The sequence below is a fragment of the Talpa occidentalis genome, unplaced genomic scaffold, assembly GCF_014898055.3.
Source record: "Talpa occidentalis isolate TD23 unplaced genomic scaffold, MPIMG_talOcc4v2.1 talOcc4.3, whole genome shotgun sequence".
In the NCBI taxonomy this organism is placed as follows: Eukaryota; Metazoa; Chordata; class Mammalia; order Eulipotyphla; family Talpidae; genus Talpa; species Talpa occidentalis.
Window position 1 is genome coordinate 71207127 of NW_023603184.1, and position 14234 is coordinate 71221360.

The following is a 14234-nucleotide window of genomic DNA, read 5'->3' on the forward strand; positions in this document are numbered from 1 at the left end:
TAGTTAAAGAACCTATTTGCTTCTCGATAACAGAACTTGGTTTGTGCTATTTGGTTATAAGCCTTGTATAGTTACTTTATATTTTATGGACAATTACCTTATCTAGATTGAGATAAGGAAATATGATGAAAAAAGAAATATAAAGAAATAAGATGACAAGACACCTATATTTAAAAACAAAATTCTCTTGAAAATTTTATTAACATTTAATAAAAATAGATCATTCAACTCTTTCAGTCTTTATGAAATTTTTGTTTTAAAGATGAAACTTATTTCACAAGTCCTCATGTAAACCAATCAGACACAAATAAGCCTTTATACTGAACCTCTCAAACACATCTTTTTACTATCTATCTTTTTTTGGGGGGATGACATCAGCAACAAACTTCAAGATTAAAGGTTATGAACAAATCTTAATTTTTTTTTTATTACTCTGCTAAGGCAAGACAGAAACATGATACTTTAACATTATTTTTCAATTTCCTATGATCTATTTTACAGTAAAAGCTATTTGGCACTAAGTGTTCTTATGCTCAAATTCTAAGAGTAATCTTTAGTCCCAACTGAACTTGGTATTCTAAGATCAAAAAAAAAAATTAATTATGTTTAATGAGATTTACATAAATAAATACAACTTTAATCACTAAGTTCTTCCTCATCACTGAAATATGTGCTTTTCTTTATCCTCGGGCGTCTTGAGTCATCTGATGTTGAGGGACCCCCTGAACTGGGTTTCCACTTATTTTGTTCTTCTTTAATTTTGGCTTGCTGGAAAGCTATGGCCTGACTGAGGCTGTCAAGGGCAGGATCTTCTCCTTCATCTTCACTTTCTTCTACTCCTTCGATTTCTTCTTCTGGTTCAGGAATTTTCTTTTTTTTCTTTTTCTCTTTCTTCTTAGGAGGTTCACGTTCTCCAAGCATATTTTTAGGACAGGCATAACTTAGGTGTCCACTTTCCCCACATTCATAACACTTAGATTTATCAAAGTAGTTTCGCCTGCGGATGAACTCATCTGCCCTTCCATTATTAATAGCAATGCTAGCTTTTATCACTCTACCGAATAACTGTTTGTTGTTTATGGCCCTTGTACAATTTTGTGCAGAGTCTTTATCCAAAAACAGAATGAATGCAACCCCTTTACTCTTCCTGGTATCTTTATCTTTCATTATAGTAACCTTTACAATCTTGCCATACTTGGAAAATATCCGGTATAAATCATTGTTGGTCAGGGAAAAGGGCAAGTTAGATACATACACTGTACTTTTACTTGGGGCCAGTCCACCACTCATTTCTTCAGGTGGGGCGGGCCCGGGAGGGCGCGAGGGCGCGAGCACTGGCTCCGGGGGACTCAAGCCGGGCTCCTCGCCCCACGCTGCGGCCCCGACATCACCGGTCCTGGGAGGGGCTCGGGCGCCTCGGAGCCAACGGGCCCAGCGCGGCCTCTCTTCCTGGCTCCGGCGAGACGCTCTTTTTTTTTTTTTTTTTTACTTGAAATATTTATTTATTTATTTTTTAAAAGAATAAATTTTATTTTTATATTCCCCATACAATTGCAACCTCCCCATTCTGACCCCAATACCTCCCCTCCCGCCCCCCACCCCCCAAAAAGTGTCTCTGGTTCATAGTTTCTTGTTAATTTTGATTTTCACTTTCTTATAGTTATTCTTTTTCCTAATCCCTTATTTAAGTTTTCTAGATTCCTGCTATGAGTGAGACCATCCGGTATTTTTCTTTTTCTTTTTGGCTTATTTCGCTGAGCATGATCCCTTCCAGCGCCATCCATGTTGCTACAAATTGCATGTGTTTATCTTTTTTGAATGCTGAGTAATATTCCATGGTGTATATGGACCACATCTTCTTGACCCAGTCATCTATTTTTGGGCATTTGGGCTGTTTCCAAAGCTTAGCTATTGTAAACAGTGCTGCTATAAACATAGGGGTGCAGACGCTCTTTTGCAACATTTATGAAGACTCACTTCAAGGGTCTTCTTCCCCCAAGGAATCTTTTCTGTCCTTGCTTAGTAAGTTAGGTGTTAGAATTGTGCTCATCTATTTTAATTACCACACAAAAGGGGCAGGATAGAATAGTGTTAAACACAAAGATTCTGAACTTAAATTCCAGGATTTAAATCCAGGTTCTGATGCCTATTAGCTGTGTAAATTTGAATAATCTACTTAACTGTTCTCATTTTCTTTATCTGTAAATGGGGTTGATATGGTACCTACCTCATTCACTTTTTGTGAGAATCAAATGAGTTAATATACATGTATAGCATTTATAACAGAACTAGGCAAGTAACAGTTTTATAATGTTGGCTGCACTTCTTCTTCTTCTTATTATTATTATTATCATCATTATTATTATTATCCTGCCTGTTTACCTCGCTGGATTGTAAGCTCTGTGAGCATAGTAGTGTGTCTTTGACTTCTGCATCCCTTAATCCAGATTAGGGACTTTCTTCCATAGAAACTGGACTTATGAACTCCATGTAGGCAAAGCTATGTCACATTTTCACATATCCTTTCTTCTTTTCTCCTTCACACCTTCTCCTTTCCTTTTTTTCCTTCCTTCCTTTCTTTTTTTCTATCTGACTCCATTTATTCATTCAACACAAACTTTATTGAGCACTTTATATATGAGTCATTATTGTTCACACACTTAATTTCTAAGAGCATAGTGCAGGGCATGCAACACTGAATTCATCATTGAAAAAACCTGATTTCTGATCAGCTTCTGAGGTTTTGCACCTCAAATGAGATTATAGCATCTTTCATCTCCCTGTCTCTATAATGTAAAGCCATTACCAGATAAGACATTTTGCAAAGTATGGAACAATTATCAGGTATGAGATTTCTTTTTCTAGCCCATTTTTTGTTTTTAATGAAGCTGAAGCAAGGGGCACTAATATGACCTATAATTATTTGCATACTGCTGTTCATAATATAGTTGGAGAAGTGAATTTGCTCAAGAATGAGAAATTAGAAAACATCTTACAGAATCATGCTGGCTAGTAATCAGTGTTTTCTAAGGAGTGTTTCAAACAATACTTATTTCAGGTAATGGTAACAAAATTTGTGATAGTGATGGTAGGGGAAACTCTTAATCAAATAAATTTAGGATTAAACAAACCTAAACAAGTTTCTTTGAGCTTTTCAACTTTCGCTGAACTTTTCAGTGTCTTTAATAAACTAATGTGCACCATTGGATCTCCAAGAGGGGGATCTGGGATTCATCTAGGGGGCAGAATTTCCCAAAGTTATTTAACTCCAGAACATTTTCCACCAAGCGTCCTGGGAGATTAGTGTTCCCCAGTACATGCTTGGAAGCACACAGTGGAAATTACTGATCCAGATTCTCTCTCTCATTTTCAGACATTGAAAGTGAGGTATACAGAAATTAAATAAGTTGCCCAAAATGACACAGTCCCTGAAAGGGTCTTATTATTGGACCAGGGCTTTTTTCTAAACAACCATGGTAATGCCATTTTCTTCCACACTCTCAGAAGGCCTGAGGCTTCTGATTTAGTTCCAAAGTGGCTTTCAACATTAAATTCTAGAATCTGAAGAAAATTTAAAGCAAAGTTCATGAGAAAAATAAATGAGAATAGATTTCATCTCCTTTCCAGTCGGATATTAAATGACCTCCTCCCTTCTCAGAAGGTCTAAATCTACCCCTCAGGCTCTCATCTTTCAAATATCTAGCATATAAGAGGAGCTCAATCCACATTCACTGTGCACTGAGTCTTCCATAATTTATCCTGCCAGTGAGGGATCATCTCCCTCCCTCATAACACATTTTCTATACTATTCAGTGACAGTTTTTACAGTCTCCCTTATAACTCTATATACATTCTTATTCTAGAATTAGATTCCAAAATCCTGAAAGAAAAGGTCTATGTCAAACTCATACCTATAAATTGATATCGAAACTTGAGGCCAGTTTAAGTGCTACTACAATACTTTCAGCCTTACTATAAATGAGTTTGTATTATTTCTCATGCCACATTAACCCAACACATTAGGTTTATGTTGCAGTAACAAAGAGCCCCCAACTTTCAGTGATTCAACCCAATAAAAGATTCTCACGTGAAAAAGGAACTCTTCTGCACTGTTGGTGGGAGTGCAAACTGGTCCAACCACTATGGAGAGCTGTGTGGAGATTTCTGGACCTACTAAACATAGAGCTTCCACAGGATCCAGCAATTCCACTCCTAGGTATTTACCCAAAGAACACAGAAACATCAATTCCAAAGAACACCTGAACCCCTATGTTTATAGCAGCACTATTTACAATAGCTAAGCTTTGGAAACAGCCCAAATGCCCAAAAATAGATGACTGGATCAAGAAGATGTGGTACATATATACCATGGAATATTACTCAGCATTCAAAAAAGATAAACACATGCAATTTGCAGCAACATGGATGGCGCTGGAAGGGATCATGCTCAGTGAAATAAGCCAAAAAGAAAAAGAAAAATACCGGATGGTCTCACTCATAGCAGGAATCTAGAATACTTAAATAAGGGACCAGGAAAATGAATAACTATAAGAAAGTGAAAATCAAAATCAACAAAAACTATGAACCAGAGACACTTTTTGGGGGGTGGGGGGGGTGGGAGAGGAGGGATTGGGGTCAGAATGGGGGGATTGCAAATGTATGAGGAATATAAAAATAAAATTTATTAATTAAAAAAAAAAAAAGATTCTCACGTGTTACATATCTCCATGTGTCTGCAGAGGGTCCTGCTCCACACAGTCTCTCAAGACAATGCCAGGGAGGTTTGACTAGCATCCTCCTCGATCACACGACAGCTAGCAAAAAGAGGATTTCCTATCAGAGAGCTCATATCTGGGCCCAGAAGCGGCATGAGCTACTTTTGCTCAAAGCTCATTGGTTAGAACCAGCTATGCAGTCTCTATCAACTGCAAGGGGCATCAATGTCTAATCATTTCTTGGGACCAGAAGGAAAGGCAGACCAGTCATGGGGCAGCCCTGGAGGTCTCCACTACACTATGAGTCTGTAAAATTAAGTTTTATGTCTACTAGTGGAATGAAAGGTATTATGCCCTTCCTAGATGCTTACAGTAACTTTTGATGAATGAATTGAAAGTTAGAGGTATTTCCAGGAACAGCAAGTACTGAGTGATAGAGTGCTAGAAAGGAATCCTAAACCAATTTTGTCTCTGCTCTCTGACCTTGAGTGAGTTTGATCACCACTGTAGGCCTTGGTTTTTTCACCTGTAAAATAGGAGATTGGATGATACAACTTCTAAGGTCCCTTCGTGCTCACATATTCTGATATTCTGTGGTTGAGCAGGGGGCATTCATACCAAGAATTACCCTCTTTTTCTCTATAAAGAGATCTTGTTAACAAAGGCCCTGCTGTTGGGCAGCACTGTCCCTTTAACACCAGCTGGGGTTTTGTCCTAAATAAATGTAGAAGCCGCAGAGGAGAGAACAGTGCAGAGAGAAAGGATCCAGAAATAGCCTTCCCTTTCAGCTGGCGTCAAACAGGAGCCTTGAGCAAACTGGAGGTGTCCATTCTACTTTTGGGAGAAGCCAAAGTTGCCTCTTCAATCAAAGAGGATTTTTAAGAGGAGCACACAATTTTTTTAATGTTCTCTGAGCTGCTCTCTGGCCAAGGCCCAGGAAACACTGTTATTGTAACTGAGCCATCGGGACATTTGGCAGTGCTGCGTTCTTGTTTGGCCCCATGCAGTTCTTTATTTATTAAAGATTCAGGGCTCTTGAGGCCATGGTTCAGTGTATTAATTTATGTAGCTTGTCTCTCTAGGGAGAAAGCCAATTTGAATAACGTCTGTGTTAGTATGACCCAGTTTGCCACCAAGATATTGACTGAATACTGTTTCTTTCTTAACATATCTGTAAAAGGTATTTTGGGTCCCTGTAAGGGGCAGGAACTGGGCACAGTGCAGGTTTTCTGATCCCAAGCAGACCCGGTAAAGGAGGAGTCAGAGTCCTTAGTCGGTTTTTTGCAGGTCTTTTATTGGGGTTCACCAGGCATATGGCAGGCAGGGGTGCTGGCTGGGGCGCTGGGAGGCTGGCAGGCCTCCCAGCGCCCCAGCAAGTCTTCACTCTATCTGGGCTCTCTGGAGTTCGTTCTGCTGCTTCTCGGCTTCGGCTTCGGCTTCGGCTACGGCTTCGGCTTCGGCTTCGGCTTCTACTGCTGCTGCTGCTGCTGCTGGCATCCCCCCGTGATGCTGCCCTTAAAAGCACAGTCTTAGCTCAGCTGAATCCCATCTACCTGTGCCCACACCCTATTCCAGGTGCCCGCCATCAGGCATGCATTCAGGACAAGGATCCATCATCTATCCTGATGGTGGAAGGGCAGAAAAGCCTGATATTTTCTTTACCCTACAGTCCCAAACTAGACAAAAGATCAAGATCCAAGTCTTCCCCTTCCCTTTTCAAAGGCCATTCCCTTCATTTACTATCCAATATGAATGGGATCCTCAGTTTAATTCAACCCATTATAACTTACAAGTCCAATATTTCCCTGGTGCTAACTACATGCAATCCAAATGCCAGCATGAATTAGATGAGACCAGTCTCAATTTTCAAGGAGCTGGGAATATACTCCAGCAGAGAGTAGCAGGTGCAGAATTAGAGGTATTTACAAGTAAGAAGTGAAGGAAAGAGGATAGTCCTGCCCGAAAAGTGTGGGTGATAGGTGGGGAGGTTTGGGAAAGTGAATTTGACTTGGCTCCTGAAAGATGGGTAACAATTTGCCAGACATAGATGTGTGGAAGAGCACCTCAGCCTAAGACAAAGCACAATGGGGTGAAATACCATGCAACACCTGGAGAACTTCAAATAACTTCAGCTGACTCACGCAAAGATGAGGGAAAAGAGGAGCAGGCGTGAGAATGGGGCCAGATCAAGGTGGGCATTATTCTCTGAAAATACTTTAAGCCATTGTCCTTTCCAGAACGTTTCCTTGATATCCTAAAATACATTTTAATTATGTTAACCAGAGCTCCACTAGAAAGCAACATTCTCACATTGGGATAATTCAAGGAAATGTTTATTGATGAAAGGACTATTAATAAGTGAATAGGTATAAGAGAGCCACAGGGAAAATATAGTGTCCCAGGGCTGGTGGGAGAGGAGCGTGCCAAGTCAGGCTCTAGTGATGAAGGGAGAGGTTAGGTCTTGGAACTGGAAGGGGAGAGTTAACTAGAAGGGCATAGCCAGGAGAATTAATCCCCTGACCTCCATCTCTCCCTCTTCCTGAATTCTGCCAAGTCTTTCTGTAGGCCCAACTCAACTGGAAGCAGGGCTCATTGACAATGTCTACCAAAACAACTATTCTGGAGGGGAATAGCCAGTGCAAAAGCATTTAAGAACTTCAAGAAACTGAGACTTACATCACATGGGGGGAATGGAGTGAGGAGGGTCCAGGAAAAGGGGAAAATGGAAAGATAACTAAGAACAGGTGGAAGGGCCATTTGCATCTCTCTCAAAAGTTAGCACTCAATCTAGAGGGAGTTCTAAAGGATTTGCAAAAAGGGATTTGATGTCACTTTACAAAGAGCATGAACTGTGGGGTTCTGGGTTTGGATCCAGATTTTGCTACTTACTAGCTCTGTGATTTTGAGCAAGTTACTTAACCTCAGTTTTCCTTGGTTGTAAAATAATGATAACAGCATCTGTTTCAGAGGAATTTTGTGATTTAATACAGGTAAATCATCCAGGATTATGCCTGGCGTGTAGAATTAGCTGTGATGACTACTAGAACTTCAGTTGTTATTTTTACTTTTTAAAGCTGTTGTTGGCTAAGTAATGCTCTGGGAAAGCACTGATGCAGTGTGCTTCCAACATTCCCGTATAGGAGTGGTCCGATGGCACTAATCTGGTTGGAAGCTGTGGGGGTGAGTAAGGGTTTTATTTGGTCCTGCATTTGTTTAGTTATTTCAGCAAAGTAACTAGAGTCAATTGATCAAATCCAATAATAATGTTCTGGAGGTTGGGGTATAAGTCAAGTCCTGCCAATGTTACCCTTACTACTGGGGGAAGAAAACAAGTCTGGACTAACCACTATTGCACAATATGGCTCTGGAAGGTTCTTTTTATATATCAGGACCTGCAACCCTGTTTAACTTCTGTTAGAAAGTGGGGAATGTAAGTAGAATGCACAGTGAGAGTCAGTCAGGGTCAAAATATGTCTTAGGCTTGGAAGGCACAGAAACTCATAAAGCAAAAGCAAAATATTGAAAATGTTTGTCAAAATATGCAGTGTGTTTCATCAAAGCATAGGGAATCCAGCCTCTTCATAAGGTTGGACACACAAAAGTAGATTTTTAAGATTTTTGTCTGACACAGAGATTGTTCCAATCTTTAATGCCATGCCAACCTGATTTTCATCTAGCTCCTAGCCCAGGTGAACTACTGAGTCATTTTGGGATATATGAACTCTCCAACTGCTTTGTAAGTGCCTGATGGATTCAAACAGGGGCCACAGCATGGTCCAAGGCCATTTCTGTCCACCACCTGACTCAAGAATGGCACTGCTGGGGCATGTGGCATAGCAAAAGAGAATGGCAACAGGGCCCACCACTATCTTTTGAACTCATGAAACAAAAATACCCTTTTCCCATTATTGACAAATTGCAGTTCATAGCCTGAATTATCCACCTACACTCAAGCCCCCAGCTCCTGTGGCTGGAGAGAGGACAGAGACAAACAGAAACCTGAACACCTATGGCAGAAACATCCATAGAAAAATGCCTGTTTCCAAATTCGTTTGGGTAGTGTCACAGTTTGCTTTGCTACTGTGTCAAGCCTTGCTCTAGGGGCAGAGATGTTTTACACAAACAGATTGTTAGTACTGCTGGGAGTTGAAGTTTACTCAATCACTATGAGAGCCATGGCTTTCAGAGCTTTTGACCATGACCCAGTGTAAGAAATAGACTTTCTATTATGACCCAGTGCACACATTCATAACTGAAGCATGTTTTCCGTGGTGTAAATACTCCCAGCATGGCTCATTACTATCACTGAGCCACTGAACATGAGTTGAGAAGGGATGTACACAGTCGCTGTCAGCACACAACTGCTATCCACACACAACAGAAACAATAACATCAATTAAGAATGTTGAACTGCTGTTGCAAAGAACACTTTGGGAAACCCTTTCTAATTTGCAAAATGTACAAAGCAAGGAAAAGAATCAATGGGCAGTTCCTAGAGGTGTTCTTTACAGAATTTTGGGGTCCTTTGGAAGCATGTTTCAGAGAACACCCTTCCTCATCATTTAATCTTCTTCTGGGGATGTTCTAAGTAAACAGTCCCTCTATTTTAAGTCACTGACTTCTCTGATTTTTTTTCTTTGACACTTCTTTGCTTAAGTATAGAAGACGTTTTCTTTGGACACAGTTTTTACAAAGCACTAAAAAGTACATTTGATGCACTTTAAAATGAAGGGATGTGTGTGAGGGGGGTGTTTATGCTAAAATTCACATGACTGTAGGTATTCTGAACAATTGAATGCACATTGGTAGTTTTCTCTTAGGCCTAAAAGGTAATGTACAATACAAAAATAGTATTACTGTCTAACAGTCACTCTAAAACTCAGTGACATTCAATAAGTATTTATTTCTCACATTTCAGGGTTGACTGTGGGGATGATTTGCTGTTAGCTGGGTTTTCTCCTTTGTGTAGCAGCTGGAGGCTCTAGTCTAATCTGGGTTTGAATGGGACAGATTTGCTAGGTACTTCCATCCCTCATTCTTTTCATGGGCTGGATTGAGGGAAGCATTTCTTCTCATGGCAATGACAGGGGCTCAGTAGAACAGGAGGAAATCTGAAAGGTCCATTGAGGGCATTGCTTTTGCCTCTAACTATTAGCTAACACAAGTCCCAGGGGGGAAATCCAGAGTTCAAAGGTGAGGAACACTCCTTATCCACAGAAAGAAGGTACTACAAAATGACATGAAAGAGGCATGCATCCAGGGAAGGATGGAGAAATGGGTAGGTTGAATCATACATCCCAAAATGACATATCCTAATCTTTAGAACCTGTAAATATTACCTCACCTGGCAAAAGAGATTTTACAGGTGTTGGTAAGGACTTTGAGATGGAAAAGTTATGCTGGGTTTTTTATTGGGCCCAATGTAAGCACAAGGTAACCTGTAAGCTAAAACTTTTAGTAGCTAGAGCAATCAAGGACCCCATTTTGCCTTAGAACCTCCAGATGGAACCAGCTTGATTTTTTTTTTTTTAAGATTTATTTATTTACACAAGATCCAGGGTATAGGCCAGATGTGCAGGAGAGTGAGAGGATTCACCAGAGACAGAGTGGGGACCAGAACAGGCCGACTGACAAAATACACTGCTAAGGGGAGCAGCGGGCAAGACAGGAGAGGTCTGCCACACCACGTGGGATTCTCACCTGCCGGCGGGGATCAAACCCGTGCTGCAGAGGCTGCCAACAGCTTTACAATGTGGCGCTCAACCGCCTGTGCCACCAGCGAGGCCCAGAACCAGCTTGATTTTAGTTCTTTTCAACTCATTTTGGACTGCTGACTTCCAGAACTTTAATATAATACATCTGTATCATTTTAAGCCACAAAGCTTATGGTAATTTGCTATAGTAGCAATTGGAAACTAATATAGAGCCATTAATACAATGTTCCGTAGGAATAAATATAATTCCCCCTTAATAAATAAATATAATGTCATCTAAAGCATTATAATTATTTCAAAATCATATGCTATATTTTGTAAGGTCTGCAGTTCATGAAACATTTAACATTCTCAACAAATGAATTGACCTAATATTGAGACCAACTTGTAGTACAAAAGATGGAATCGTCACTTTAAAAAGGAAAGTCAGTGACCAATCTGAAACACAAAAATATCCATTATAAGCAACGGAAATATAGTTTGAAATATTAAAGTTATTTGTGATGGAGCATTCATATTGGAATGCTGGTTGTCACCAAAGGGATTTTGCAATTACAACTGTCCCCTTCTCTCTCATTTTGAGTGTCTGGAAGTCAAGAAGCCTGCAGCATAAAGATAGAAACAATGGGGAAAGAGAAAAGAGAGAGCTGGCGGTTCTCCCCGGGCCAAGGAGAGAGAGCTGGTGGCCCGCAGGCTGCAGCCACGGCGCCAAGCTGGACTGGCATGATTCTGAAGGCCCACTTCTGCCAGGACTGGCGGCGGCGCGTAGCACAAGTTTCAACCAGTCGCGAAAGATCCTCAGATGCAATACCCAGCAGGCCAAGGGGCACCCCATCACCCCGCACCTGCGTGCGCCCACAACCAAGGTGTGCCGGGTCAAGGCTTCAGCCTGGAGGAGCTGCTGGTGGCCGGCATCCACATAAGGTGGCCAGCACCACCGCCATCTCGGTAGACCCCAGTAGGCGGAACAAGTTCACTGAGTCCCTGCAGCGGCTCAAGGAGAACCGCTGCAAGCTGATCCTCTCCCCCAGGAAGCCCGTGGCTCCCAAGAAGAGAGAGCTCTGCTGAAGAACTGAAATTGGCCACTCAGCTGTCAGAACCAGTCATGTGCATTAGGAATGTGTACAAGAAAATAAAGCCAGGGTCATTGCAGAGGGGAGCTTCAAGACCTTGGCAAGCCTTGGCATGGCCCCAGGCCAAAGCAGGGCTCTTGGGCATGCAGGCACAAAGGGCCAAGAAAGTTGCAGAGTAGGATGTTGAAAAGAAAAACTAAATTGCAAATTCTCATTGGCAACTTGTGATGGGAGATATGGTATGTTGAAAGTAGACAGAAAAAGGGGGATTTAAAGAAAATGTATTGCTGTAAATTATAGGTAACTATTTGGATCCTCTTCAAAGTTTTCAAGAAATACAAAGTAAGAATATAAGCTATTTGGGGATTTCTTCTGGTTGTGGGAAGGAAGATACGTAGTACATATTGTGATGTTATTTTGAGTCCCTCCTTAAGGGTTACTTTATCATTTAGAAATGCTCTAGGTTGCAGGTGTTACAAAAATGAACCAATAACACCTTAACAAGTAGGGATTTGTTTCCCTTGTGTAACAAGAATCCTGGGGTTACACAGTAGCTGGGAATGGTTCTTCAAGGACCTGGGCTCTGCTTGTCTTTCTGTAGCGCTTCATTTTTTTTTTTTTTTCAATTGGAAAAAAATTATTTATTTATTTTTGAGCATTTTTATTTTATATATTTTTACATCATTTTTCATTTTTGTACAATGTATATATTTTTATCTTGGTTATAGTCCCCACACAATTCCCACCCCCCCTTGTTTTGATCCTACTCCCTCTGTCCTTCCCCCTCAAGTGTGTCTCTGGGTTTATGTCCAAAAATAGATGACTGGATCAAGAAGATGTGGTACATATACACAATGGAATATTACTCAGCAATCAACAAAGATAAACTCATGACATTTGCAGCAACATGGATGGAGCTGGAAGGGATCATTCTCAGTGAAATAAACCAGAAAGAAAAAGAAAAATACCGGATGGTCTCTCTCATACCAGGAATTTAGAAAACTTAAATAAGGGACCAGGAAAAAACTAATTACAATAAAGTAAAAATCAAAATCAACAAGCCACTGTAGTGCTTCATTTGAGTGACTTTTCACCTGAAGATTATACCTTGTATTTGAATGATGACTGCTGCAGCTCCAGGCTTCCTTATCTCATTCAAGGGCAGAGGAATACAGGGGTGGCCAAAGTGAGAACCTATCTTCTCATAGGTTCTCTATGAGAGGATTAAAAGGAAACAAATTATCTTTCCCAAAATTCCTTAGCAGATTTATCCTTAAATCTCATTGGCCAGAACTGGGTTACATTTTACTCATTCATCCACCAGCAGTTGCCTAGTGGAGGTGGAAAAAACAAGTATCTGGTTTCAGACTCCTTAGCAGATGTAGCAAAGGAAAATGGAACTGGGTGGCTTTTGGATAGCCATCCAACAATGTCTGTTGCAAATGTCCAGTAACCCTTTTATTCATGGTGTTCCAGGGTAACACATTTGGAAACTAAATCTTTGTTGTAAATTTTCCAGAGAAAACACGGGAGAGTTTTTCAAAAGATTCTGGCAATTTCCTCTTTGGTGGACTTCTCAGTACTGGGGCAATCTGAGTCTTCTGGGCTTTAATGGGAAACACAGTATTGGAATAGATAAGCAGGTCACTCTTGATAAGTCTATGGACTCATTTTTCTAAGTTGTTAGACTCCTGCCTATATATAATATCATGGCATTTCTGTTATCTCATCTTCATGAAAGGAACTTTAACATAGATCTTAAAATCCCAGATTCTAGTACCAGCATATCTGATTGGAATCTCAGTCTTACTACTTACAAGCTACATGTGGGAAATTGTTGAATTTTAAAATGCCTCATTTTTCTCTTTTATAAATAGGGTGATAATGCATATTTCACAGGCTTAATTCCTTGGATTAAATAATTTAATATGTAAAAGCATTTTAAACAGTGCTTGGTACCTAGTACGAGCTACATGAGAGCCAGCTAGCATTATTATTGAGATTTAGCCCTGTGACTCAATTCCTGCAGCCAAGCAGCAGATGATGGATACTACTCCCAGCTCCTCAAGTGATCACATACAATCTAGAATTTTGGTAGCTGCCTCCACATCAATAGAGTCAACCTGATCTAAAGCTAGGATATTGCTCCTTTGGTGTAGAATTCCCAGAATCTCTCCCTATCATCTATTCCCATGATTTTTGCTCTTACAAATTAGCAGGATTCTCTCATAAGTCCTGTGATGGGCAAGTCTTTTTCAGGGTTTCTCTTTTCAGTTTGCTGTCTTGAGGCATGGCAGAGTCAGATGGTGTAGTGAGAGGAAATGAGGGAGGCTTTGGCACAGGGTGTGAGATTTCAATGCAACATCCTTATGCCAGGTCATCATAGGGCCTAATCCAGGCAGTGGGAACCTCATCACTGCCTCCATTTGGCAAGGAAAAACTAACACAGGGTGTGCATTAAGTCATTTAAATTCTCTCGTGTTTCTCTATTCATTCTTCTGTGTCCTACTCTGTTCTGATCAATGTCCTTGTTTTCAAATAAGAGTGGTTAGGCTGTAAATTTTAGTGACTTTGTAATTTGGCTACTCATAAGATCAAATTTTGTTTTCATTTTCACTTATGTTGGCTTCTAGTTGCTAGAACAAAAGAGTTGTTGTTACTATCCTTGGCTGTTTAGTTGTCTGTTTTAGAAATCATAAAATTCTAAATTCTAATATTATTAAGGGGTTTTG

The 14234-nt window shown here is 40.5% G+C and overlaps 1 protein-coding gene and 1 pseudogene across 1 annotated transcript; one reads left to right on the forward strand and one right to left on the reverse strand.

The window, feature by feature from the left end:
* Nucleotides 1–604: 604 nt before the first annotated feature.
* LOC119254736 (zinc finger CCHC-type and RNA-binding motif-containing protein 1-like) lies at nucleotides 605–1360 on the reverse strand. The gene has a single exon (XM_037521823.2). It carries the CDS (start codon nucleotides 1288–1290, stop codon nucleotides 637–639), a length of 654 nt encoding a protein of 217 aa, XP_037377720.1. The 5' UTR covers nucleotides 1291–1360; the 3' UTR covers nucleotides 605–636.
* Nucleotides 1361–11053: 9693 nt separating this feature from the next.
* Nucleotides 11054–11702, forward strand: LOC119255104 (60S ribosomal protein L13-like; annotated as a pseudogene).
* Nucleotides 11703–14234: the final 2532 nt, after the last annotated feature.